This window comes from Excalfactoria chinensis, chromosome 1 (genome assembly GCF_039878825.1).
Source record: "Excalfactoria chinensis isolate bCotChi1 chromosome 1, bCotChi1.hap2, whole genome shotgun sequence".
NCBI lineage: Eukaryota > Metazoa > Chordata > Aves > Galliformes > Phasianidae > Excalfactoria > Excalfactoria chinensis.
The window spans coordinates 27,074,594-27,100,571 of record NC_092825.1 but is presented as its reverse complement, the minus strand read 5'-3'; the positions used below and the strand labels follow the sequence as shown (position 1 = coordinate 27,100,571).

The window sequence follows — 25,978 nt, the reverse complement described above, 5'->3', positions numbered from 1 at the left end:
TTCTGGGGCTGGTGTGTCACTGCTGGAGGCTGCTGTCATTAGTGGAGAAACCCTGACACGTTATTAGACATTTATTCACTAAAAACAAAAATTCATTATGCAAACCTCTGCCCAAAGACTTGCATAAAGTGCCACAAGCAGAAGTCTCAGCTGGTATAAATTAACGCAGCTTTGATGGCTTTGGCAGAGTGGCGGCTGAAGAAATCTGTCCCAGTTCCAGTGTCACAAGCTCTGCTCTCACCTCCAGCAGCAAGAGAATTCATCAGCTTTTATTTGTAGCCTTGTCCATGCACCTGCTCTAATCTCAACCATCTTGTATTGCTGTGTTTTTTATGAGACAAAAACAGAATTATTTTTCTATTTTGCTTGGCTTAGACATCTAAGGTGTTTTCAACCCTTCTATTGTATTCTGAATATCCTATGCTTTTTCTTTTTATTCCACTCCCACACCCCATCCAACAGGTGTCCTGCTGCAAAACTGTCCATGTTCTGAATGAAGGTCACTCTGCCTCGTGTTGCTGTGACACAGATGTGGCAGTACTCAGTGTAAGGGACATCGCTCAGTTTCCTAATATGGGAGACCCTGGCGTGCTGAGATGGCTCCTGCAGGCACAGGCCCTGTAAAGATGATGCTGCCTGACAGTGTGGATCCAGTCCTGAATTCTTCATCCATTTTTGGACAAATGGGACTTCTGATACTGTAATGCCAAAAACATGCAATTGTTTGGGTAGGGACAATCCCAAACATGAATGCAGGCTGGGCAGTAAGTATATGGAGAGCAGCCCTGTTGAGAATGATATGATAATGATGGTGGATGAAAAACTAACATCAGATGGCAAGGTGAACTTTCAGCTGAGAAAACCAACTGTATCTGGGGCTGCAGGGTGAGGAAAGTGTCTCCCCCCCTTTGTTCTGTCCCTGTGAGGCCCTATCTGGAGCACTGCATCCAGCTCTGGGGCCCCCACACCTGCACAAGAAGGATGCAGAGCTGCTGGAGCAAATCCAGAGGAGAGCCACAAAGACAGGGTGAGAAAGCTGGGCTTGTTCAGCCTCGGGAAGAGAAGGCTGTGGGGAGACCTCATTGCAGCATTTACAGGTCTACAGGAAAGACAGGGAAGGACGCTTTATTAGGGAGAATAGTGATAAGACAAGGGGAAATGGCTTTAAGCTAGAAGAGGGGAGATTTATATCAGGCATTAGAAAGTAATTCTTTCCTATGAAGGAGATGAGGCAGTGGCACAGGCTGCCCAGAGCAGCTGTGGGTGCCCCATCTCTGGAAGTTCAAGGCTACGCTGGATATGGCTTTGAGCAGCATGATTTTGTAGACAGTGTTTCCTGCCGGTGGCAGGGAGTTGGAACTAGGTGATCTTCAGGATCTCTTCCAATTCAGACAGTGGTAATGGCTCTGAGGTTGCCCATGTTGCCTCGATTGATACGGTTCATAGTGGTGATTGTCTTGAGGACACTCAAAGAGGGCCAGCATGCACAGCTGTCAGAAACCGACAGCCTAACACTGAGCTCCTCCACCCCTGCAAGACAGGCCCAGCTGAGTGTGATCTGCTGCCTGATGAGTTTATCTCACCCACATGCAACAAGACCTTAAGCCTTTCCTCTTTGACATGGAGATTAAGGGCAATCTTGACAGATTTAAACAAGATGAAGCACCCTACTTTGGGTGATGATGGGCTACTGGCCTACAGACTATGCAGCCTGGCCTTGTTGTGGGGATGTATCTCTTTTGCTTTCACAAATGCAGCTAAGAATAGCAGTCTGCCCTTTCAGGTGACTGTTAAAATCTGAGCTAATTGGCTACAAGCCAAATTGACATTACAAACAAACAAATACCTTAATTATTTTATACAGCTGCCAAGCACTGGTACGCAGATACACTGAGCTGGGAGCTGGTAAAACAGCAAGGTGTTTCTGGTTGATTCTGATTCTGCTTCCACCTTCAAAAGTTGCCATTTTTGTTTGCCTCTGAGACTGGGCCGGATGCTGAATTTCAGAATGAACTTCCCAGCCACACTGACTTACTCTACAAACAGCAATTCTACCCAAAATGTCCCTGTAATTAATTTATGATCATGATAACAAATGAACAAATTAGAATAACATCACTAATATTACGCAGCACCAAACATATCTGCAGATATACTACAGGTTGAACAACAAGAGGAACCGATTTCTGTACTTCCTCTTCCCATACCCTCACTGCATTGCACGTACAGAGTTCTTGCTTTCCTCATCCTCACAGATGCTTTCTGGGAGCAGCACTGTACAGAAACATAAAAGCCTTCTATGTGCACCAGGAAGGTTCTGTGACATTTTGAGCTCAGCCCTATTACGTGTGATAGTCTGCCTTGTCTCAGCGAGTGTGGTTCTGACTGCAGCTCAGGGTTTTTCTGTGCTGGAGTTATGTGATCCTGTAGTGGGGAAACAGGGAGAGAAAATAGGTGGCAGTTACAGCCTTCATTTACCCAGCTTCAATTTGTATCTGGGAGACCAAATGGTGTTGTTCTCTGGCTGTTTGTACCAGCAGAATAAACAACATCTGGAAATATTTCCAACCTTAACAACTCAGTGGTCTATGATGTTGTTAAAATAATCCCTGTTTTGGGTCTCCTCTGGCCAACAGCACTCTGTCAAATGATTCACAGACAACATTAGAGAACTACTGTGCACCAGAGACCTTTCACATAATAGAATGGAATAGAACAGTTCAGTTGGAATGTACCTACAAAGATCATCAAGCACAACTGCAGTTTGGGCGTGCAAACTGCACTCTCAGTATAAGAAAGATTCTGGATGTGGCCCATTCCTGGTTAATTTTGTTGGTTCTGAGACATCCAGCTCACAAGAGCACATATAGTTTTCATAGTCACAGGAAATTAAATGAGTAAGATCCTGCCCTTAATATCCCGTACAGCTTATTGTGAATGTGGCAGTACAGCAACACATGATCTTCCATTAAGCTCTTCAGTTTTATGGTCTCATGGTTTCTCCCTGCAAGGGTTTACGTGGGCTGGAAAGCCAGAGCCCTTGCTCCCTCTGCAACCCAGTAGCACCCTGAGAGGGGAGAAAGCTAAGGCTGGGGGTACAGCTTTAGAGTCTATTTAAAAATGTTTGCTTTTAGGCCACAAAAAGTGTGGGCAGTGGTTTTACTTCTTTTAAGTAACAAATAAATATTCTGAATAGAATTCCTATGCAGTTCTGGGTTGGTGGTTATGTTTTTTGTTGTGGGGATAATATTTGTGTATCTCTATTTGCTCTCATATGCGATGTGAACTTAGATGCATTGTTTCAGATAGCTGCTTTCCACGGGCTTCTGCTAACCAGAAACTGTGATTTCCCCCTAGTGGCCAATTGTTATTTCTAAAGCTTAAAAATCAGGCCATCACATTGAAAAAATCCACTTGTTATAGAAGAAAATCAAACCCCTCCCTTTCTCAAAAGTTTACAGTCACGGACTAATTTTGATACAACAGACAAATCTGTTTTCTTACTAAAGCAAAAAACATATATGTCAGTAAATAGAAAAATACAAAATTAAAGCACAAGTTCAATGTTGAAGAAAGGCCAGGAAGGGAAAATAACCTCAGAAAGAAAATCAGTTTTTTCAGTGGTTCCCTTTGTGATGTTTGCGCCAAGAAACTGCCAGATGGCTGAGCAAAGGGCTCTGTGCTCTCCTTACTGTAAGTCAAAATATTCCAGTCCGTGTCCATGTCATTTCCATTCACTCTGTTCTCTGACTTGGCCACAAGTTGTTTCAATTAACTCCCCCTTTCCCCTATATTTTTTTCTGAGGAAGCTCTTCAAAAACACTGATTCTGGCATCCCGCATCTGATGACCTCATCATGGAGAATTCTTCTTATTCTCCTTATCTAAAGAGCTTGGGATATCCCCCTCCTCTCAATCTATTTGATCAATACTGACTGAATTCCCAAGCTAACGGGAAAAATTGTCTTCAGTTGGCCTTGCCCTAGGTTTACAATAAGCACTTTCTTCCCAGGCAACTTTGCAGCTTCATTCAGAAATTAAGGAAAGAAAGCAGTTGCCTTATGTGTGTGTGTGTTTGTCCATCTACTTCCTCCATCAAAACCTGCAGTTATTGGCAATTTTCAATTAAATTCAGCCAAAGGATCCACGATGAATAAGTTCTTCTAAGTCTTGTGAAATAATCAGTGGATAAATATGAAATACAACAACAAAAATCCATTCATGCTGCCATGCCCACAAGGACTCTGTGGGTGCAGCCCATCTAACTCAAATATATTCTGAATTCTGCAGTGTAGAAAACTTGATTTGTCTCCTCAGTCTCGCGAGGACTCGAAGCCCTTCAGAGCTGCGCAGAGTGGGCTGCTATTGCCTGTCAGATGAGCTGTGGGAGTTGAAGATTAAAACATCCCTTTTTAGAGACCTTCAGATTAGGAAATAGGAAGATACAGATCAAATGCAGTTTACTGTCAGAGATAAACACAGTTAATTCCTTAGTAGAGCATGAGGCCAAGCAGTTTCCAAGAAATCGGACAACAGATTCAGTCTGCCTTACACCCCACTGTTCAAAGACTCAGCTTTGAAGCCCTGGCACACTGATTTGTACAACATGGCAGACTGTAGACCAAGCATTTTACCTCCTCTTCACTTGTATCTAAAATGTAATAGAAAGACAGAATAAATTCTGTTTACAGCAGTGGCTTATGTTTTGACAGGGAAACACTCAGGTATTTTCCTAGGAACCATATGAAAATAGAAGATTACAAGAAAAATTACTGTTGGCATATCCTCTTTAATTCCCTCTGGATCTATACAATCACTTCAGTGAGAATAAAATCAAAAGCAAATGAAAATCACCAAAAGGAAGATGCAGCCACTTCATGTTTCAGCACACTTTGGGAAGCATGCATGGAAGAACATACGTGTGTCTCCAGAAATGACTGTCATGTAAAATCTTCTGTCTCAACAAAGCCTAGTGAGCCCAGAACCCTCTTCCCAGGAATTACTCTTTTTTTCTAAATAGAAACATCTGTACTTCATATTTCCCAGTCAATGCACATTGCTGGAAAAATCAACACATACCTGAGCAGAAAAACAGGCAGCCTGACATTTGAAGGTGACAAAATGGCAGCTACGCAGATGACAGACATCAGAATAGCCAGGGGGTTCCAGTTACAAAGATGGCTCAGGAAGTGGACAGAACGGCTTCTGATTCAGGGATTGAATCCCTTTTTGGATCACCATGGGCAAATATCAACCTTCTGATGTACTTCCTGAAGCATCTTTGCCTCTTGGAATCCATGGCTCCCCTGCGTTCCTCTCAGCAGAGAAACTGCCCTCCTGCCCAGCCTGTTTCCACTCATACACGGAATAGGCAAGGTATGCAAAGAGCATTGCAATGGATTTTGTATACTGTAAGAGGTGCTGTTTCAAATCCTCTCAGTTCATGTACTACTAAATACCCTGTTTAAAAATGCTCCAAATTTTGTATTTAGGCTTTAGGATCCTATTTGAAGGCTCTTAATTTGCAATGAACATTTCCTCTCATTCACACTTACAAGTATGGACATGACTGTTCGTTTCATTATTTTTTCTTCTCAGAAATGCGACTAAATAAAGCATCGATGGAAGTAAAATATAAGCTGCAGCAGATTTCAATGGCAAATGATCAGATAAAATTCACCTTTCTTTTCAAATGGTTGCATGTACAGACCTGCAAGATCTCATAAATGATTTGGCGGCAGTATATGCAGTCCTGTAACACCATGGCAACAGCTTCTGAGAGAGTTGCTTTATGCTCTTCCCTACTTCAAATTCTTAATTAGATGGTAAATCAGATGTGATTTTTACTGCTAGTGTAAACAGAACCGACAGTGAAATTTTAAAACCACATTTATTTTTAATACAAAATCTGTTGCACTATTACAGAAGTAAGCCTGTATGTTTACCCCCACATGCACAGATCATTCAGCATCTACAATTAAATAAAATTATATTCTCTTTTTTTTTACCAAAACCACCGGCAAATCTTACGAAATGTTCTCTTTGTGCTTTGTAGTCAGTGTTTGTGTAATTCACTTCTTGTTTCGGTTCCTGTTAAGAAAACTGGATCAAGAGAAAGCTCAAAGGTGCGAAAGAAGCTTATGACAGATACACTTGTGAGTACTTCAGCTGTACTTTACCTACAGTATATACATGGATGCTGTGAGGTGTGCTATGATCTGAGGTAATGCACCGGCGAAAGCTCTGAATGGTTCAGTTAGGAATCTGCAGTAAGAAAGCAGAACAGTTCACTATTTTGTTGTCACAGCCAAAAAAAAAAAAAACAACAAAAAACCAAAACAAACAAACAAACAAACAAAAAAAAAAACCAACAAAAAAAAAACCAACAAAAAACCCAACCAAAATAATATTGAAGTAGATGCCTTAAAATACCATGCACACCATTGGCTATAGTACTTCTTACACAGTACAACATAAGCGTTCTTGTTTTATTTGTTTGTAACACCTAGAAGCATATAGCACCTACATTTTAAGTGTATTTACAAATTCAACAAAATATCTACATATAAAAAGCTTACTTAAAATTAAACTTGATGCAAGTTATGAAAAACCAATTTATTGGCAAATGAAACTGAGCATTCCTTCAACCATAGGTTGTTATAAAATTTATATTTGGAGGTAAACACTTGATTGATATCGTATGCGAGAAAATAATTTTGTAACTGACAATGGTAAACCTTTACCACTAAACCATAGGAGCACTTGTCAGACTGAATTGTGCAGCTGTGAGCTGTAACCCCCACACTGCTTCGGGGTGAAGATAATTCCAAAGCTGCCGCACTGGTTGGGCCGTGACACAGAGGGAAATGCACTCTTGCTGGTGTAGTTGGCTGCCTTGGTTTTTAACTCCTTGTTTTACAAGAGCTGATAGCTTGCTGTGTAAGGAAGTAATTTACTTCTGGTTGCTTGATTACTTACTTTAAATAAATCTTCTAAGGCCATGAAAACCTGTTGTGCTGTAACTGGCTAGAAAGCGGTTGTTTGTTTTTTTTTTATAAGGGAAAAAAAAACACAAAAAACCACTCATATTCTCATTTGTGTAACCTAAAACATTTGAAACGTCCCACTTTTCAGCACAACAGTTTCATAACACTGTTTAGTTTTACAGTTTTTACTTTATGGCAATGATAGTAGTCCGCTAATCACAGTTTACTGCACCAACTGATTTCATAGTACAGTGCATTATGGAATGCATATTGTATAAAGGCACTGAATGTATTTTGCCCTGTATTTTCTGGAATATTTTCTCTTATTTTAAAGTTTTTCTTTCAGTGACTGTACAAATTCCAAAATGCATTGCAATGCGTATCTTTTATACCCTAAAATCAATCCAACGCGTTTTGATGTAAAAAATAGAACACCGTACTGCTGTAATACTTGGTAGATTAAAAAGGCTATAAAGTAATAGAAGCAAAGAGCAGATAATAGGGTCTCATTAAGCATCAGCAAATGCAAGTGTCATACTAAAATCATTTAGCAATTATATACTGTACATACTGTTCCTAACCGTCTTGCAAAAAGACATATGAAAGCTAGACATTAAGTCACCAATTTCACAACAATGTCCACAAAGACATTGAAGTTCTATATAATACTACTATAACACTCTAACAATGAAAATGGAATTCATACCCAGGGATTTGGCTGAGGACCGCATAACAAACTGTCCAACCATGTTTTTATAGTGATCATGAGACTGTGAATTGTGTAGTATCTTTTTTTCATGCATTATACCCTATTTTCAACAGGAAACAAAATTGTAAGTCAATGCTATTTTTTTTCCTGTGTCAGTTCCTTTTTTAGAAAAGTAAGAAAATCCGAGTTCCAAACAAAGTTTGAATTTTGTACCTTGATTCATATTACCATCCCACTTGGTGTGTCATTATACCATTTAATTGTACGGACCGGCACGTTCTCATAGCATAAACACTTTGAGGTGAGGAGCTTTGTTACCTGCGTGTTCATCGTACAAGAAGGAGGATGTACAAGTGCAAACAAACAGAAAACACAAGGGAATCGAGTTCTTTGATTACACAAATGAATTCATGGCATTTACAGGAGAAGGAGCCTCAGAACTTTCATTTCCTTCTGCAGGTTCTTTCTCTTTTTTACCGCTGTATTGTCCAATAAAGGAGCCATCCTCATTGAACTGGCCATTTACACCTTCTCCATAGTCAACTAAACTATCATCACTGTCTTCTTTTTTCACAGTTCTGTCTGACGGTGTCCGACTTCCTTTTTTTAGAGGTTTATGATCCTCTGCATCACTGGAGACACAAACAAACAAATGAAAGGAATTAAGCGATGCGCCATTTTGTAAGGCAAAATCAGTCATGCATGCAGTGTTCATAAGAAGCATGTGTGCAGCTCTATAATCCTTCAGCAAACCCGCACACATTGTAGAGACAAATCAATATGATGCAACTGACATGAATGCATGGTGTAGTGATGGTTTAAACAGAGAATGTCTTCAGTGGAAGGTGGGTTTTTTGTGGCTTTCTGTTTTTATTTTTTTCATCGTGCATGACTTTTCAATGGTAAGATTTGTGCCCTTGGCTTCGAAGCAATTTAGATGTAACTGCAAGCATTAAAAAGGGGGTTGTAAAGTTACCAAAAACAATTATTTGTTCTTCAAAGTAACAAGGTTCTGATGTGCTGTGAAGTTAGTCTGTTAAACTTCTTAATTTCTTTGACTCCTTCAACACGAATGAAGAATGAATTCGGTTAAATGGAACATACTGATTTTCTTTACTAGTACAAAGAAAATAACAGTTTTGCACTTCAAATAATTTGTTACATAATGCAGGCCAGACTTACAATTTTTAATCTTACCTTTCAAGAGACCTACATTTTCCATTAAAAGGGTGCAGAAGAAACAAATGAAAATAGCCTAAGAAGAAAAGCAAAGTCCATATCCTGATAGTGATCAGTATTTTATCAGTAATAAGTTGCTTTTAAAATTGCTAAAATGTTTACTGCATACAGGTAAATCAACAAGTTCAGCTTACAGTAGCTAGAAACGAGCAGTTAAGAGCATGCTTAGGCTTTTTATTGCTTATGAGATCAATCTCCCTATCTCAATCCATAACCGAAAACATGTTCAGGCAATGATGAGGATGATTTGGAGCACAACAGGAAAAGGCAAGGAAAGAAAGGCAGGGATGAAAGATCCATTTAGCAGAATACTGCAGTCAGTGGAAAAGCTGCAGCACCATCAGAATCCCAAGCAAATTTGTAGCGGTGATAAGCCTGCATTTTCAGAAACAGATGTAGCTGGGCTCTTTTCTTAATTCTCAACACTGCAATTCAGTCTCAAGAGGGAGATTTCAGCAGCAGCTCCAAACCATTTCCAACTGAGAAACACTACTGGCAGCTGCACTGCTGGGTGCAACTGCCTTAAACTTTCTCTTAAACAAAACATATGACTTCATACAGGTACCAAGGAACAAATAATTTTTTTTTCCTTAATGACTTCCATCTAAAGGAAAATGTAAATAAACGTGTACAGGATATCAAGGAAATGAAAATACGTCAAATTCACATTATTAGACTGAATATATGTTCAGCAAACTATTTTAACTGTGTAATTCCTATAAACAAATACCTTAGATCGCCCAATAATGTATTTGCTTTCCTTTTTCTACTACCTCAATATCCAGAAAAATCAAAACATTATAGCATATACAAGGTCCCAGATTATAGTGTTCACTGATCAATGCTCTATCGAGAAGTATTTCAGCAACCCACTACATCATTTTCTATCCAACTGATATTCCTTATCTCAACATCCTTTTTTTTACTTTGGAAAACTCCAAGTTTTCACATTCTGAAAGAAGGACACCTCTAATATGCATGTAATATATTATTACTATTATTATTTTAAGCATACAGGAGATTTTATTTTCTGTGTATACACAGAAGTGGTAGGAACATTTACCTTATAAAAACCTTCATGTTAAAATTAAACTGTACAGAGGCCAAATACACTTGACCGTATTGGCTTGACTTTGTTTTTCATTATTGCTTGTACATGGCATTAGGATAAATATCTGATCATTGATCTCCTGTGCTCACTGCAAACATTTAGGTTATTAACACTTAAATGAATTCTGCTCCAAAATGTCAGTCATTCAGCAGCAAAGTGTAAATGTTTATGACACTGCAAACATGAGCAGATTACGAAGACAGATCATTTTGGAAGGAACTTGTATGTAAAAGGTTAAATAAAGAACAGACTGTTCATAAATCCTAAGTAAGTTCAAGTCTCCTAGTCAGATAGCAAAGTATTTTCTTCATTTCCCTCCTCTGAGGGCAACAGTCATTAAAACAGGCTATACAAAAGCAATGAAGACTGACCCTCACATTGAATGGTACCAGGTCCTACACCAAGAGAAATATGACCTGCAGTGTTTAATGACTTCTTAGTAATAGCATTTAGTAAAGAACATTGCTTCACAATTGCTTATGCAGTAACATGTAGACATGAAAACAAATTAAAATGCATTTGCACCCTATCCAACTGGACAAGAAACTGTAAATGTTCTAAAGCGTGATCCTATCCAGTGTAATTCACTAGGCTGGAAGTGTAAAGTAAGTAAATAATACCCCATCACTGTACTAAGAATATCCACATTTCAGACATTTTTGTGTCTAATCCAATAAAAAGCTCAATTTTAATTTACAACTTTGATAAGTATGTGTATAGAAACTTTTCCTATGTGTTGATCTTAGTGGTGTTTCCTTTATTTTTGTTTGGAAACAAAATTTATTTATAAACCAAACAATAAATAAATAATGACGCAGTTGGTTGCATTCTGGCTGTGATTTTTCTAGATATTAGTAAGGATACAGATTCTACTGTCTGTATAAAAACAAACAAAACTACAGATTTACCCAGGTGTGTACCTGCATGGAGGTGGGTGCTGGAATAAAACACAGTTACAGCAGGTGTAAAATCAAACCTGAACCCGGGGATTCTTTCCTCTTTAGCCAGAAAAGTCTAGAAAGAAGTATTCCCAAGCTCTGGCATTAAAAAAAGAAGTGGGATTAACCAAGGTGATTTCCTCCTTTTCAGGAAGAGGAAACACATTGAATGGGGCCTTGATTCTTTGTCAAACTGGATTATAACTCTTGTATTAGATGAGCACAGTGTTTTGGGTGGAAAGGAGAGAAAGGGAGGATAAAAGAGCAAACAAAGGGGAGAGAGAGAAAAAAAAGTGAAGACATCATCAACATTTTGGACAGCACTTTTGCAACCCTAGAGAAGGGACTCTGGCACTCTGGGGAAATGAATGGGTTTTCTGTGTGCTGCCAAGAGGCAAACTACAAAAGCCACTCAGTTGTCTTGTTATTAATATTGATGTCCAAAGAGTTGTATGAAACTTTCAGCTTTAGACTCTATAATATTGCAGAAACACTTTAAGGTCAGAAATTTTGATACAGAATCAGCAAGATTTTCTAATCTTGTTAATGACTTTTCATAGAATTAGACCAAAATGCAACCAGCACAGATCACATTTTCTTTTAGTTTTAGTTCGTGGATTTGCTTGCTGACTTTTAAACTAATCTAGTGTAATATTCTGAACTGAAACAGAAAGTACAAGCTGGGTTAACTGACGTTACAATGGAAAATTTAAGAATTATTTTGAAATGTGTCATGTATGCGCACAGCAAAGTGAGACAAGAAGTCCTGGAATGGAACTGGAGATGAGAAAGTGACTGAATTTTGTCTTTAGATCAGAAGACAATGAAATGAAGATTAGGGACACCTCTATTTGTTGTCTTGCAGATATTTTCTACTAGCTTTTTAAGGATGAAAGTTGCTCAATGAAGACTGAAATGCACCAGACATTTTGCTATGTACCAATATGTATCAGGTATTTCATGCCATTTCAACAAGAATTTGCTAGCAAGGCAGAATCTAAAACTCTAAATACTTTTCTGAGATGATTGCTAATACATATTTCTTTTCCCTCTTGGTTCTACGAAACACACAGTAAATTTTCAGACAGTGATTAAGAGAGATGAAGTACAGAGGTAAAAATAATGTGTAAATGCAAAGTACAGACAATTTTTAAAAAGTACTTCCATTTCACAAGGGCATGAGTTATTGAAAGAAATATGTACCTTGAAATCTCCTTTCTTCTTTCAACTTTTCAACTTTTCTTCCTTAGATATGGGTACATGCAGCAACCAGTCAGAATGGGGAAGACAGTATTACGATGCCTCTGCAGTCCAGCAGGCAACTAGTTCCCACTAAACTTTGCCACATTCATGGACATGCAAAACAACTCAATATATGGTTAGCAATATACTACTTTTTCTTATAGCACAGCTGTCAGATGAAAGGCAACACAAAACAAACAAAACGGGTAAAGCATTCTGAGATACTGGATGCAGAAAGAAGATGACAATGAAGAAATCTGTTGGTAATGAATTTCTTGTTTTGTGCCTTCGGGTCAACAGACTGGAGATATTCAAGTATAAGCACACAAATAAAGGCACAGAAGTACACTACACTGTGGCTTTGTTGTAGATTCCAGGACAACCTCTGATCCAATGCCTAATGGACGTCTGCTCACACTCCTCGATTGATAAGAGATCCTGAGGACTGTGCAGACTATACTTCTCCCTATACTCTTACACAAATAATTCAGATTTCAAAACTTTGTATTATTTCCAATCTACTTAAAACAAAGGCACATCTATCTTGGTTGTTTTTTTTTTTGTTGGTTTTTTTTTTTTTTTTTTTTTTTGTTTTTTTTTTGAGCAGATTTTCTTTAGCATGTCTGTAATCTTCAGTCATGACAGAAGATGAAAAAACTGAAGATTAAGTTCCTGGCAGAAGGCTGAAAGAGTTGTTAGCCTAAGAATCTGATCTACTCCTAGAAAAAAAGTTGTAAAGAAAAACAAGCTTGAGATAAATTTAATCAAACTTTCCGCCCTTGCTATTTCAGGAGGAAAACTGTACAATGAAAAAACAAAGAACTGATTTAAAAAAGTAGGTGACGGCAGATGCTCAAGAATTAAAATAAGAACCATCAAAGAAAGAATGCATGTGTGAATGAGGACATGGTAAGATAACTGCCAAATCTAATCAGACTATTCAGAGACAGGAATCCTCCAGAGGCAGTCTACTGACATCATCTCTAGTGCTAGAATGGATCATAATCGTTGTGAGGCACAAATCATTGCTAAGTTCCCCTGGAAACAAACCTAGGCTGCAATAAAACAGCATAAAAAAATACTGTCATATTTACAAATGATATCCTCATTGTTAGTAAACCTAGACATAGCAGGAAGACTAATACATTATCTATTGGCCTCAGAATTCTCCATTAACCATTTCCAGAAAGTCACACAGAGCATAGCTAGGAATTTCTAGAAAAAATAATGTGTGTCAAAATGATGAAGATAAAAGGCAAAGGAATTCAATAAAATGTGCAAGTAGCCTGTGTAGGCACAATAGCAGTCCTGCTACTATATATGCCTTATCTTGTTTGATCTTCCTTTGAGGACAAATACACTGGGATATCATATAAGAAGAGATGCAAAAAGCTCTATTTTCTTAAAGCTAAATAAGAAATGTATGCCTGTAAAATCTCCCCACCCATGAATCGATAGGTCTATAGATGCCATTTGTTCCTAATCTCTCTTGATTTATGACCCAGTACGGAAATTTGGGCTACACTGACTGGAACAGGAGCTCTGTATAGTTTCTGTTTTAAATTTAAATAAACACATTTACAGCATTGTTGTACTTCTTGCAGTTTCTTGGTGTAAACATTGTCCATTGTTTCCTTCCAAATGAGAAAACCACAGGGATTGTAGGGCAGTAATTCTAGAGGAACTGTGTATGCCACCGATCACAGGAACACTGTACATGTGATTCCAGAAACATTATTTTTTCCTCCATGAGATCAATATGGAAAAAAATAATGCTATTTTCTGCAGAAAATATGCTCTCAGATGAAGAAACATCATTGAAGACTGCAACATTTCAAACAAGTCCAAGCCACTACAAGAATACCAGGGAATACTAGAAGTTGAATGTGCCAAAAACCTATGTATCTGCTTCTATAGGAAATAATAATTAGCTATTAAGATTTCATTAATTTAATAATTTAAATCTTATTTTGAAATAAGATATTTTCAAAGCATTGGCCTTACTTGCCCAGAAAAACTGAAGTTTATTCAGCATAGATTTCTGTATTTTTGAATCTCCCCAGTTCCTGAGAAAAGAAGATAATTTTAGCTGTTTTTAGAAAGTTCCTCTTGATGGTCTGATGTCCCTTTGAAAACGAGATGTCCTTTCATAGCTGGCATGAATAGATTGTGAGATCTTGTATTTTCCCTTTCCTCCTTTAAGCTTTGGAGGAGAACGGAAGGAACTCTGAGATCTGTGAGGATAAGAAAACGAACGGCCAAAAGAGCATTTTTTTTTCATTCGATGTAAGGACTGTTTGTGTTCTGCAAAGTCCTTCAGGATCTGGACCAAGGATTCACCAAATAGCTTGCCACCAGTGTATGGCAAAGAGAGCAGCTGACATCTGAGATCTGGTGATGAGGTCCAAGGACGCAGCCATATAGCTCTCCAGGCTACTGTGAGGCATGCCATATTTTTAACTGTGAGTCTAAGAGAATCCTCAGCTGCATCATGGATAAAATTAGCTGCAAGTTTACACAGTCTGTGCTTCCTCTGTATGGCACCAGATGGGACCCATTTTCTTTTGACTCTGGCTTGTTCTTCCTCCAGCCATACCAGTAATGCTTTAGAAGCATAAGTGCAGTAGATAGACACTCCAAGCTGGGCTGCAACCAGCTTGAAAGATCTTTTGATTTCTTCTTCAATTTTTCTATCAGTAAGATCTTTAGGGAGAGCATCCGCGTTAGCAGGCAATGAAAGCACAGGATCAGCAGTAATCAATGGCCTGTCTACCTTAGGCAAAGTCCCCCACAAAGCGGCTTTATCCACTGGCAGGGGATACAACTTACGCAGGATTTCTGGGGCTTCGTGTTTTGCCTCAGGATTACCCCAAATCCTACAGATGAGATTTTCCACTGTTGAATGGATAGGAAGTGCATTATCTACCTTGCCTTCTTCAGGTAAGATAGGCATTTCTTCTGAAGAGCATTCACCTTTGGAAGTTTTCAGCATTAACACTCTTTTAATGTGCTTGAACAGATAACTCTGATTTTCCATGCCAAACTTACGTACAGCATCTGGTCCTTCTTCATCGTCTGTAGGGAATTCAGATGACACCTCCTCATCTTCAGGGGATGAATCAACCTCCAGAGCCTTGTAAGCATCAACTCTCTCCTTCCCAGAAGTTGCTTGATCTTTTAAACTGCCTATTTGATCAGACTCAAAAGTTTGGGAACTGCCCCCTGTTGCCCCTAGAGGAACCACTGGAACTCCTGTAACTGGTATCCTGGGATGCTTTATTGAGTGGGACTTAGTCTGTTTCACAGAATTTATACTTTGCCTGGCTGCTGTGAGTGCATCCTTTAAGACAGTAGCTAGCTCAGGCAAAATTACAGATTTCATTAATGAATTCTTTTCAGACTCAGAGAAATGAGTAGTAGCAGAAGGTCTTACCTTCCTGTGGTTGGAGCTCTGAGTGTCTTCTGAATCTGAGCTGTAGTCTGGGGTCTGGCTGAACCGGTGCAGGAGAGAAGAATGTTGCCTTGCCAATGAGCCACAAATTGAGTTGCAGCTGAGGGGTTGGTGGAAAGGGGATGGTGGATGTCCTGCCTGAGAATTTGAGCCCTCATCCAAACCCATTATCTGTTGCTCAGAAGCACGACATCTGGAGCCATGTCTGTACATCCATTTTTCTGACCTCTTTCCCTCTTGGCAGAGAGAAGCAGAGACAGAACTAGCCCTTCTAAGCTCTGCAGACTGCCTAGCTTTCCTCCTGGTGTAGGAGGTCTCTGATCTGATGTTGGAGTATTGATCCCCTGACCTTTTGAAGAAGTTGGATCTGTCAGATCTCACAGACTTTGCTTTGATAAAGACAGGGTCTGCTTCAGAAGAACTTGCACAGCTACCTTTTCTTTTCTTTTCCTTGTCCATTTTCTTTCCTGTCCAAGCAGACATGGACCTGAAGTGATGAAAAAAGTTCAAAATACTTGGACTTCTATACCTTTCAAACAACACATTTTTGTTCAAGGGAGACCCTATGCCCCTGGTCCTTATAAAAGCACTTCATCGTGACCAGTGCCATGTGAGACAGACAAACTGGGAACTGAGTGACTGCAGGGATGCTGGGCTGTAGAGAGGGTGCCAAAATATCTTCTGTAATCTGACTGGTTGCTGCTGCTGCCCTGTCTCTAAGGAAAAAAGAGGAAAGCCCAACATAGACTAATTACACAGAAATACATTTTAGAAAGGAATTTTTGCATGGTAAATAGGATGAGCATATGAACAAGTCTGAAAGCTAGGCATGCAAATGTCCATTTTCACCAGACAAGTGGTATATAAATAAAATCATTTAATAAAATACTATGTGATTCTTTATATTGACCTGAGTCTCTTCAACATGGAGACAAACTCAAACTGTTCAAACTCAGACCTGCTTCAGGTCACACATGAAAGTCGATTTCAATAATTTTAGTCTAGACCTACGAAAACATATATTTAAATCACAGAATTTGTACAATAATGTACAAGGGCCAATTTCTGCTGCTGAAAGTTCCAAGTACTGAAAAGCAGAGGAGTGATAAATGAGAATATAAACTGGACTGCATAGGAAAATGTACACAGTACTTATTTACATCTGCTTCCAAATGCTGTTTTATACTGCTGCTTTTATCAGCTAAATTTGATTAGCACATATGCACTTAAGGCTGTAATAAAATGGCACACAAAAACGATTAACCTAAGAACAGAACAGCATTGGTTTAAAAAAACAAAACAAGTAAGAACAAACAGAAACTGCTCTTTGATATTCAGAACTGGAAATCTAATGCAGTCAGATCCATATGCACATTTCTCTTACACGACAAAGCTAAACCAAGAGATTTTTTCTTCGAATAACTGATGTGTTTTTTTTCCCCTTTGTGTGTAAGTGTGTGTGTAAGTTAAGAATTTTCAAAGTAATAAGGGGTTTTTGCAATAATTTGTAACACAGGAATACAGTGTAAAATGCATTACAATACCTAAATAAGATATAGCAGCACAGACATACTTAGAAACTAAGAACATTATTTGAAAAATAGTGGTTCAAAAACACCAAATAATATGCTGTTATTTTATCTAACAATCTATACTCCTGTGAATGGACTTGCCAAAGCATGCTTCTTGTGATGTCAGGAGATTCAGCTACACTACTTTTAGAATGAAGGAAGAGAGTCAGGAATAAGCACCGTGTTGCATGCTTTGAAGCTGCTTTCTCTTTTTCTTGAACTGAAATATGTGAAAAGAAGGTCTGTTTTTCCCCATAAGACATCCCTCATCTCCCTGTTTAACGTTGCTGCCTTGTTATTAGGTGTTACAATTAGCGGCATTTAAAATGCATTTGTTTTCCAGTTGGTGGAAGACAAAACTGTCTTTATTAAACTTCAATTAGAAACATATTTTCAAGACATAATATCAAATGTACCCTAACTAAAAGGATGAAGGTGCACTGTATCTGATATTCTAAATACCTAAAACATGGGTTTATAAAAAAAGATTCCTCCCTTTGAGACAACTGTATTTGAAACTGGATTTCAGCTTGCAACGGTGGCTTATTCTAATTACTCTCAATTATTTAATCTCAGATTTTTTTTCTTGTAGCATAGCTGAAATGCTCTCTATAGTTCTACAAAACAAAGGAAGCAGAATCTTTCTCAACACTGAAATAAAGTTAGTTTTGAAATTGCAAGTGTGATATTACCTAAAGTACATGTGATACAAAGAGTGAACACAACAAACCATATCTGCTGCTCACCTGTATTCACCAAACGTTCCATCATCTTCCTTCATAGGCTGTATTTCTGGATCAGCATGTGCATCCTCTTTTTCCTTCACTGAAATATTTGAAACAATATTTTTTATCATTAAAATGCAAGGCTAGAAACCTTTAAGACCTTAACTTCTCCAACCAATCAGATTTGGCTAGAATATGGTTTGAATAAAAATAATTTCTTGCACTGAAGCCTTAGACTACTATATGTCTTCTTTTGAAGGAAAAGATCTGTTAATTACAGAATTTTATCTTAATTCAAGTACAAAACACTGTGTCAACCTGCAGGAGATTTTAAACAGCTTTTTAATAATATTAACATTGGAAAAGAATAGGCTTCGTCTGTTCATTATTTCTTTCCTTTCTATGACATGATCAAAAGCAAAGCAAAAACACATAAAACAGACCAAAATTTAACACAGTCTTATCTCTTTCACATCTTGTTACAGTTTTCATTCACTGGTAAGAGTGCTTCTGTCTTGTGTTAATTTTTGCATGTAATTTGTCTGCATGCAACTATGCAGCACAGAAACCTGCCAGTATCTGAGAAGATAAATATTTACAGCAAACAAATTCCCATAAATTAAGTTTGTTGTCAGAGTAAAATAAAATACTGGTCAAAGATTATCTTCTTTGTGGCTCTCTTTGTCTTTTCATTTCCTTTTTTTTTTTTCTTTTTTAAATATTATTTTTACTATTATTATTACTATATTATATATATTTTGATACTTTCATTTTGATATTTTTATTACCTTGTTCAGCAAATACAGTTACATAATCCAATATATTACCTCTTATCTTTTATTCTGGTCAATTCCACACTTAATTTGTACATCATCAGTTTATACACTGTTAATTAAGATGGTATGCATCATTCCTCATGATAATTTGTAACACCTTGAAATTCATCTGGCTGCTACAATTTCATGTTAAAACAATTGAGTACTTTTTTATAGCCATTGGTAATCTGAAGACATGCTAAAATTAAGGCAATAAGAAGCTAATAGGAGTTCTAAATCAGCTCTTTCTGTTGTCTTAAAAGACTAAACTTGGGGTGTGCAGTTCTGGCAGGATGGCCAAGTATCCCAAAGAAAGCTCAACCCTCTGTTACTGTAGGGTAATAGAATCAGTCCTCTAAGGATGAGGGAGATACCTCTTCTTAGGAACAGAAGTTTTCTACCAGTAGGCAGATAGCTCCCAATGAGCCTACCAAACACTAGGACTGATTTCTCATAAATACAATGAAATTGTGTATAAACTAGCAGCAAATGTAACCAGAGATCTGTCTTAAATGGTCTGATTACCAGTAGATAAATTTTACTTTTACTGTTACATATCATACCTGGATATTTTCCACCTTTATTTCTCCTTATGAAGCAAACAATCAGTAATATTAAGATAAGAAGTGCAACAGCACACATAAGTCCAATGAACCATCCTTGAGTAGCAATGTCTACCTGCCGACTTGCCATTGCTGGAGAACAGAGAAAAAACATTATGAGAAGTTTACCTCCAGAAAAGTTCTATGTTAATTAAATTAAATAATATTTGGTACACATGAATTATTAGTTAAGGAAAAATTAGTATTAAGAAAAGCAGTGATATTGTATTTGATGAATATTTTTATTATTTAAAACGTTTACAAGGAAAAGTGCCCAGAACTTATTTTTGAATATGTAAGTATTCTGCTGAATTTTTCAACATTTCGTCTTAGCAACTATTTTGCAAAACACGCACACATACTGTATTGCTTTTCACAAATTTCAGATCTATTTTCAATCACTTTATGTCAATTGAACTACTGAAATGAAACTGCAAATTGCAATTCACACAAACACTTAGATTGCATTACTGAAATGAATAAAAAGACAGTACTCATTACCTACTGCACACCTATTAGCCTGAAACAGAAACATATGGGTCATTCAAGACCATAACATTCAATTTCAACGAAAAATCAACAATGAAGCATCCTTTAAAGCCTTATTAAGCATAATGTGTTCTTACTCTCCTCAAATGTGTACAGCATCCTAAAATTTGTCATGATTGCCATAATTTAGCATTAATTAACACAAGGCAATTGGGAAGATTTTCTCTACACTGTTTCTCTCCAAATGCTGATTCTATTTGGAAAATAATATAAACAATAAGGAAACACTACAGTCACAAGTGAGGAAAGAAATTATCTGTGGTTTGGAGGCTGGAACCTTCCTACTAATCTCTGACATAGTAGGAGGATTTTCTTGGATAACCTTATTTTCCAGTCTCCTATTTGGAAATACACTGGCCAGCAACTGACCTTAGGATCTGCTGTTGGGAGAAAGTGGGAAGGGTGAGAGAAGCTGGAAATGTGAGTTATATACAGAAGAAGATGTGAAGGTGAAGTAGATGGACATTCACTGAACCCTTACTTATTTATTCTCCTCCAAGCCTCAAACCCAACAGTTTGAAACTCTATGGAGAGTCACCTCTGTCTTGAGAGACATAAACAAAGATCATCTTTCCACACAAATGAGGAAAGTCACATGCAAAGGTTTCCTATGCATAGCTCACATAGTATTTTGTTTCAGTATTATTTTTTTCCTGACTTCATGAATTAATCCAATTTTTGTAAGGACTAATAGATCTCAGCTTAGAAGACACTTTACACTGTGATCAGATTGTACTAGGGAGCTGGGCTTAATCCCTACGAGTCCCTTACAATATAGATGTTCTACAAATACTTATTTTTTCAGTATTCCAGCTCCCATGGCACAAAAATTCACCCATATCCACTCAATAATATCCATGGGCTTGCTTCTCGTGGAGGGCATAATGCACAGATAGCTTTACAAACAGAAATGTGAAAGTCTTAGAATCCCATTTCCACCTCTCTTTGAGAAGACATTTCTTTAAGAGAAATCTCATAAGAACACATTACAGAGAGTCTGTTTTCAATGGAGCACTGACTGACCAAACTCACTGAACCACGAGTCCATGTGATACATACAGCACACACTCTCTTCTCCTTACAAAACATGGAAAATATGAACTGTTAATAAGCCCATGCTTAATCCTTTGAGCAATACAGGATTCTTGCTTGGCAGATGATCTGACAAGAGACTGTGCTGGACTGGCAAGCACACTAATAAGAAAACGTTACAGTTATAGGTCAGAATTCAAGCCCGTGTCTCAGTGTTTGTTAGTTAAGAGAGGCTGAGACAGAGCTTGGAAATATCAGCAACATATGGTCCCCGAGGGTCTTCCATGGGCTGCATGAGGACTGTAAGTACCTCTGAGTACTATTTTAACCATTTTTATATTAAAATGTTTAAAAGTCACATATATAGACATATACACATAGCCTTTGTATATATACATATTTATACCCTATATACTGTAAATATATAAATATCAATACAAAGGACAATCTTAAAATGACAAAGGCAATCTTCCTTTGAATTGCAAATTGAAGTAATATAAATTTTGTTTTCTTACTGAGGTCAAAATTATTTGGAGTGTTTTACATATGCATTTATAATAAGGCATTAAAGGTTGTATAATAAATACTGTAGCAAAATGCAAAAGCACATTAACATTCAAATGTAATGAAAAATAGCAACAAGCAAAACAACTCATGCATAAAAATATTTACGATAGATGGGAAAAAGCACAGATGAAAACTTACTTATGCAGCTTCCTGTACTCTTTAACTTACTGTATATCCAGTAAGAAAATGTTTCTGGACCTCAGAGCAACTTTAAAAACGGCACAGAATTTCCTATGTACTCTAAGCAAACTATCTGCCACAGGCAGAAAGGCATTTAGTGCTGCTGAAATGATAACGCAGATGTGAATGCAATACACTACTGGTATGCCTGAAAAGACAAAACATGCACTACGAAGGTGTTCTGTAGGAAAACTTACTAAAAAAATAAATGTGGCAATATGCCAAATATTGCAGTTGTTTTACTAATTAAGGAAGCATTCCATACTCCAATATTTTTCTTGCTATATACTTATATGTTGGCAATGTTTAAAAATATGATCTAGATTAAAGATAGCGTGACATACATTTTTTCTTCAAGAAATCACACAGAATCACAGAATTATAGAGGTCAGAAGGAACCTCTGGAGATCAATGAGTCCAATCTCCTGCTAAAGCAGGTTCCCTAGAGTAGGTGGCTTTTGAATACCTCCAGAGAAGAAGGTTCCACCACCTCTCTGGGCAGCCTGTTCCAGTGCTCTGCCAAAGTCAAGAAGTTCTTTCTCATGTTCACACAGAATTTCTTGTGTGCCAGTTTGTGCCTGTTGCCACTGGGCCCACTGAAAAGAGCCTGGGCCCATCTTCTTGATACCTTTCCATTAGATATTTATAAGCATTGATAACATACCTTTGGTCTTTTCCAATTGTACACCCCCCAGACTCCCATCATAAGGGAGACTAAGTCCTTAATCATCTTTGCGAACCCTCTTTCTATGAGATCCCTGTCTTTCTTGAATTGAGGAGCCCAGAACTGGACACAGTACTCCAGATATGGCCTCATCAGGTCACAGTAGAGGAGAAGGTTCACCTCCCTCAAACCTGCAGGCCATGCTCTTTTTCATGCAGCCCAGGATACCACTGGCCTTCTCAGTCACAAGGATGCACTGCTGGCTCATAGTCAACCTATTGCTCACCAGGACATCCAGGTCCTAGAATGGACCTAGTACTGACTCTTGGGGATCACCACTAGCTATAGCCCTCTAACTAGACTCTGCTGCAGACTGCAACCCTCTGAGCACTGTTAGTCAACCAGTTATCAGCCCATCTCACTGTCTACTCATCTATCCCATACTTACTAAACTAACCTACAAGGATATTAAGGGAGACGTTGCCAAAAGCCTTGCTGAAGTCAATGTAGATAACATACACTGCTCTCCCCTCCAGTCTTGACATCATAGAAGACTAGATTGGTCAAGCATGGTTTCCCTTTGGTACACCCATACTGACTACTCCTGATAATCTTTTCTTACTGCTATATATAACATTAGATCAAGAATCACAAACAGTGCAGTATATGCATAAAACAATGTCGTTAAACTCCTTTTAAATCCCCTTCTTCCTTAGACATGAGCCAAGGTTCACTCACAGTTATGTACAGAACTCCTTATCTACTAGTTCGGTGTGATATTCAAAAAGATGCTTCTGTGGAGGTTTCCATTCAGCTTGCTTTAAGTTACACTGCAGGCCTGATCCCTTCTTCACTGCTGTTTCAGGCTTTGTATTTTGTGTATTTTCATAAAATTCTACCCATTGCCATTTATACCAGTTGTTGTCCCTGGCACAAATAAACTCTCTGCTTAGCCCATACATATTTGTTTGGCACTGTTATTCAGCACTGTATTTTCAAAGCTTTCCTGTAACATAATAAACTGTAAACAGAAATGGAACAAAACATAGCAAAAAAAAAAAAAAGCATATGATTTCAGAAAGTGTTCACATTCAAACTGGTATATTCATTATTTACTTTGTTGACTCTTAATTATTACATATTGTTCAAACATATTGTCATATTTAAACTACTTTCTTAAATCATAACAGTCTGGAATCGGTGATGCTACAGCTAAATAACTATGCATGGATCAAAATGCTTGGAATGAGCAGCAAATACAAATAAATAATAATAGCTGACCGAGAACATGCTGTGACGACAACAACATATTCAGCATTAACATAAAAAAGAACTTCCCACAGAGCTCCTCCTCCAGGTGAAATGAACAAACTTAACTGATTTGCTTATGAAAAAATTACCACTGCACTCCTTTTCAATGACTTCCACTATAATGATATGGAACTTAAGTAGTCTTACTGACTCACAAAACACAGTTTGCGAAATCAAAATATTTATAAAACTAGTATAAAATGGGAAAACAAAAATTTGTAAGTAAAAATCTCATAAGAGCGGTTTAAATTATATAAAACATCGAATTATTCACTTCTGATTACACATTCATTTTAACTCAGTTTTTTTTTTTTTTTGGTATTAAATCTGATATGCAGATTGTTAGATTTAAATGTATATAGTAATGTACATGTTATTTAAATACAACAGTTATATTAATTAGAAATAAATGGAATAGGTCATCTTCTGTGCACAGCACACGGAGTGTGAACAATATCTTGTTTCTAATATAAAGAACAGAGAGTACAGTGAATTGAAAGGATGAAAACATTCATAATCTACATATGAAATGTGCTAGCACATCTAGAAGTTTAAAAAACAATTCAATATTGCTCTAAAGAAAAGAACAAACAAAGATGCTAGCTACAACATGTCTTAGCTAGAAGCAGTTCAATGTTTCAGCATGTGGTCTACTGAAATTCTGACTATGATACAGAATTGGTACGGTGTGCCTCACCTGGACCTGTCTCAAACAGATCCTCTGAACTCCTAAAACCAGACAGGCCCTCAGCACCAACTCGGACTTTATATGCTGTTCCTGGTGTTAAACCCTTTAACACAAAGAAGCTTCGAGAACCATTTACAATTTCTTTTTTCCAATCTTCTTTGCCTACAAAAATTTTAGGAAAACAACATATTGGAATCTTAATTTTCTAAGTGTTACTGAAAGTTTCTAGACATAATACTATAAACAGTTACTTGACTAAGCTATGGACTGGCTGACAAAAATTATGTCAAAAGGTAATAAAACTGTATAAAATTATGACTTCAAATAATATATTGCATGCAATATATGAAGACACTGTAAATTAATTATGACGCTATTATAAACTTTTGTTCCACTGTACTATAGAAATATTTTCATTTATTTTATTTAAAGGCCTATTGAACTTGCAATTATAAAACACATTAAAATAGATTTTAATCATTTAATTAGATTACACTTCTGTAGCTTCAGTTAACATTTACTTTAGCACAGAAGCTTTATGCTGTATTCTGAACAGACCATACTTTCTGATATTTATCTTATTTTCCCAGTAGTCTTAGCTACTTCTTGGAGTAATATCCAGAGAGATACATTTATATTCTTTCAGATTTCAGATTGATCACCTTTAGTTGTAACTTCAGAAGGACAGAGTAATTGAATAGAAATATCTTGGGTTTATTAGGCAACTATCTGTATTTTAATTGTTAGAAGCATTCTCGAAGATTAAAACCTATTTTACGCCAAGAAAAGCATGCAAGTTGGTAGATACCTTTTCTTAAGGTTTAATTTAACAAAGAAGACTGTTTTTATTGATTTTTTTTAATTATTTATTTATTTTTCCTGAATTGGACATAACTTAGGAGATCAGTTACATCCCATTTTAATGTACAAATTCATACTTGCACGCATATAATTACTGCATCATAACCAATTTCAAGCAATCTTCTCTCTTAGAAGTTTGCGTTCACAATAATTTATAAGATAATACAAAGGAACAAAGGCTGATTTTCTATCTAATCACAAAAAAAAAAAATCTACACATTGATATTATCTATAATGAAAACTATTATTTGAGCTCCTGATCCAGTTAAAACAAAACAAAACAAAACAAATCTAAACATTTAGGAGCTATCTTTGATAGTGGGTCAATTTAGGACCACTTAAAAATCTTTGAAAATATGTCTGAACACTTAGCATAATTTAATGAAATGACTTCTTACTGCCTGCTACACCATATTCAACATAAAAGCTGGCATGATCTGGTCCCTCATACTCCCAACTGATATTGGCATAGGTCTCAGCAGCAGCTGTTGTAACATTTCTGATCCTTGGATAAAGTGGTTGCACTGAATACACAATAGAAAAACAAAGCAGAATATGAAATTGTGACTTCATACATTAAAAAAAAATAAAATATTTTAATAAGTTACTATGCTGATTTATATCACTTACAGGAAAAGTACAGTACACTTGTCATTGCTTCCATTATTGGAAATTAGCAACTAAATAGCATGCATGATAATTGAATCCTAGGTAGTTACTACACTGAAATTAGAAAGT

The 25,978-nt window shown here is 37.2% G+C and overlaps 1 protein-coding gene across 46 annotated transcripts in view; it reads right to left on the bottom strand.

The window, feature by feature from the left end:
• Nucleotides 1-5,870: 5,870 nt before the first annotated feature.
• NRCAM (neuronal cell adhesion molecule) overlaps nt 5,871-25,978 on the bottom strand; it is a 142,024-nt gene continuing 121,916 nt past the window's right edge. For 14 of the 46 annotated variants that reach the window (XM_072330707.1, XM_072330697.1, XM_072330769.1 and 11 more), the window contains 5 exons: nt 25,639-25,764; nt 24,389-24,541; nt 19,350-19,481; nt 17,993-18,071; nt 12,831-16,162 (listed from right to left, as the gene is read on the bottom strand). In XM_072330707.1, the coding sequence (XP_072186808.1) occupies nt 14,320-16,162; nt 17,993-18,071; nt 19,350-19,481; nt 24,389-24,541; nt 25,639-25,764 (2,333 nt within the window). In that variant the 3' untranslated portion in view covers nt 12,831-14,319. Of the gene's footprint in view, nt 8,327-8,891; nt 8,950-12,830; nt 16,163-17,992; nt 18,072-19,349; nt 19,482-24,388; nt 24,542-25,638; nt 25,765-25,978 lie in introns of those variants that run through there. The other 32 variants (XM_072330992.1, XM_072330935.1, XM_072330924.1 and 29 more) reach the window with 6 other exon arrangements.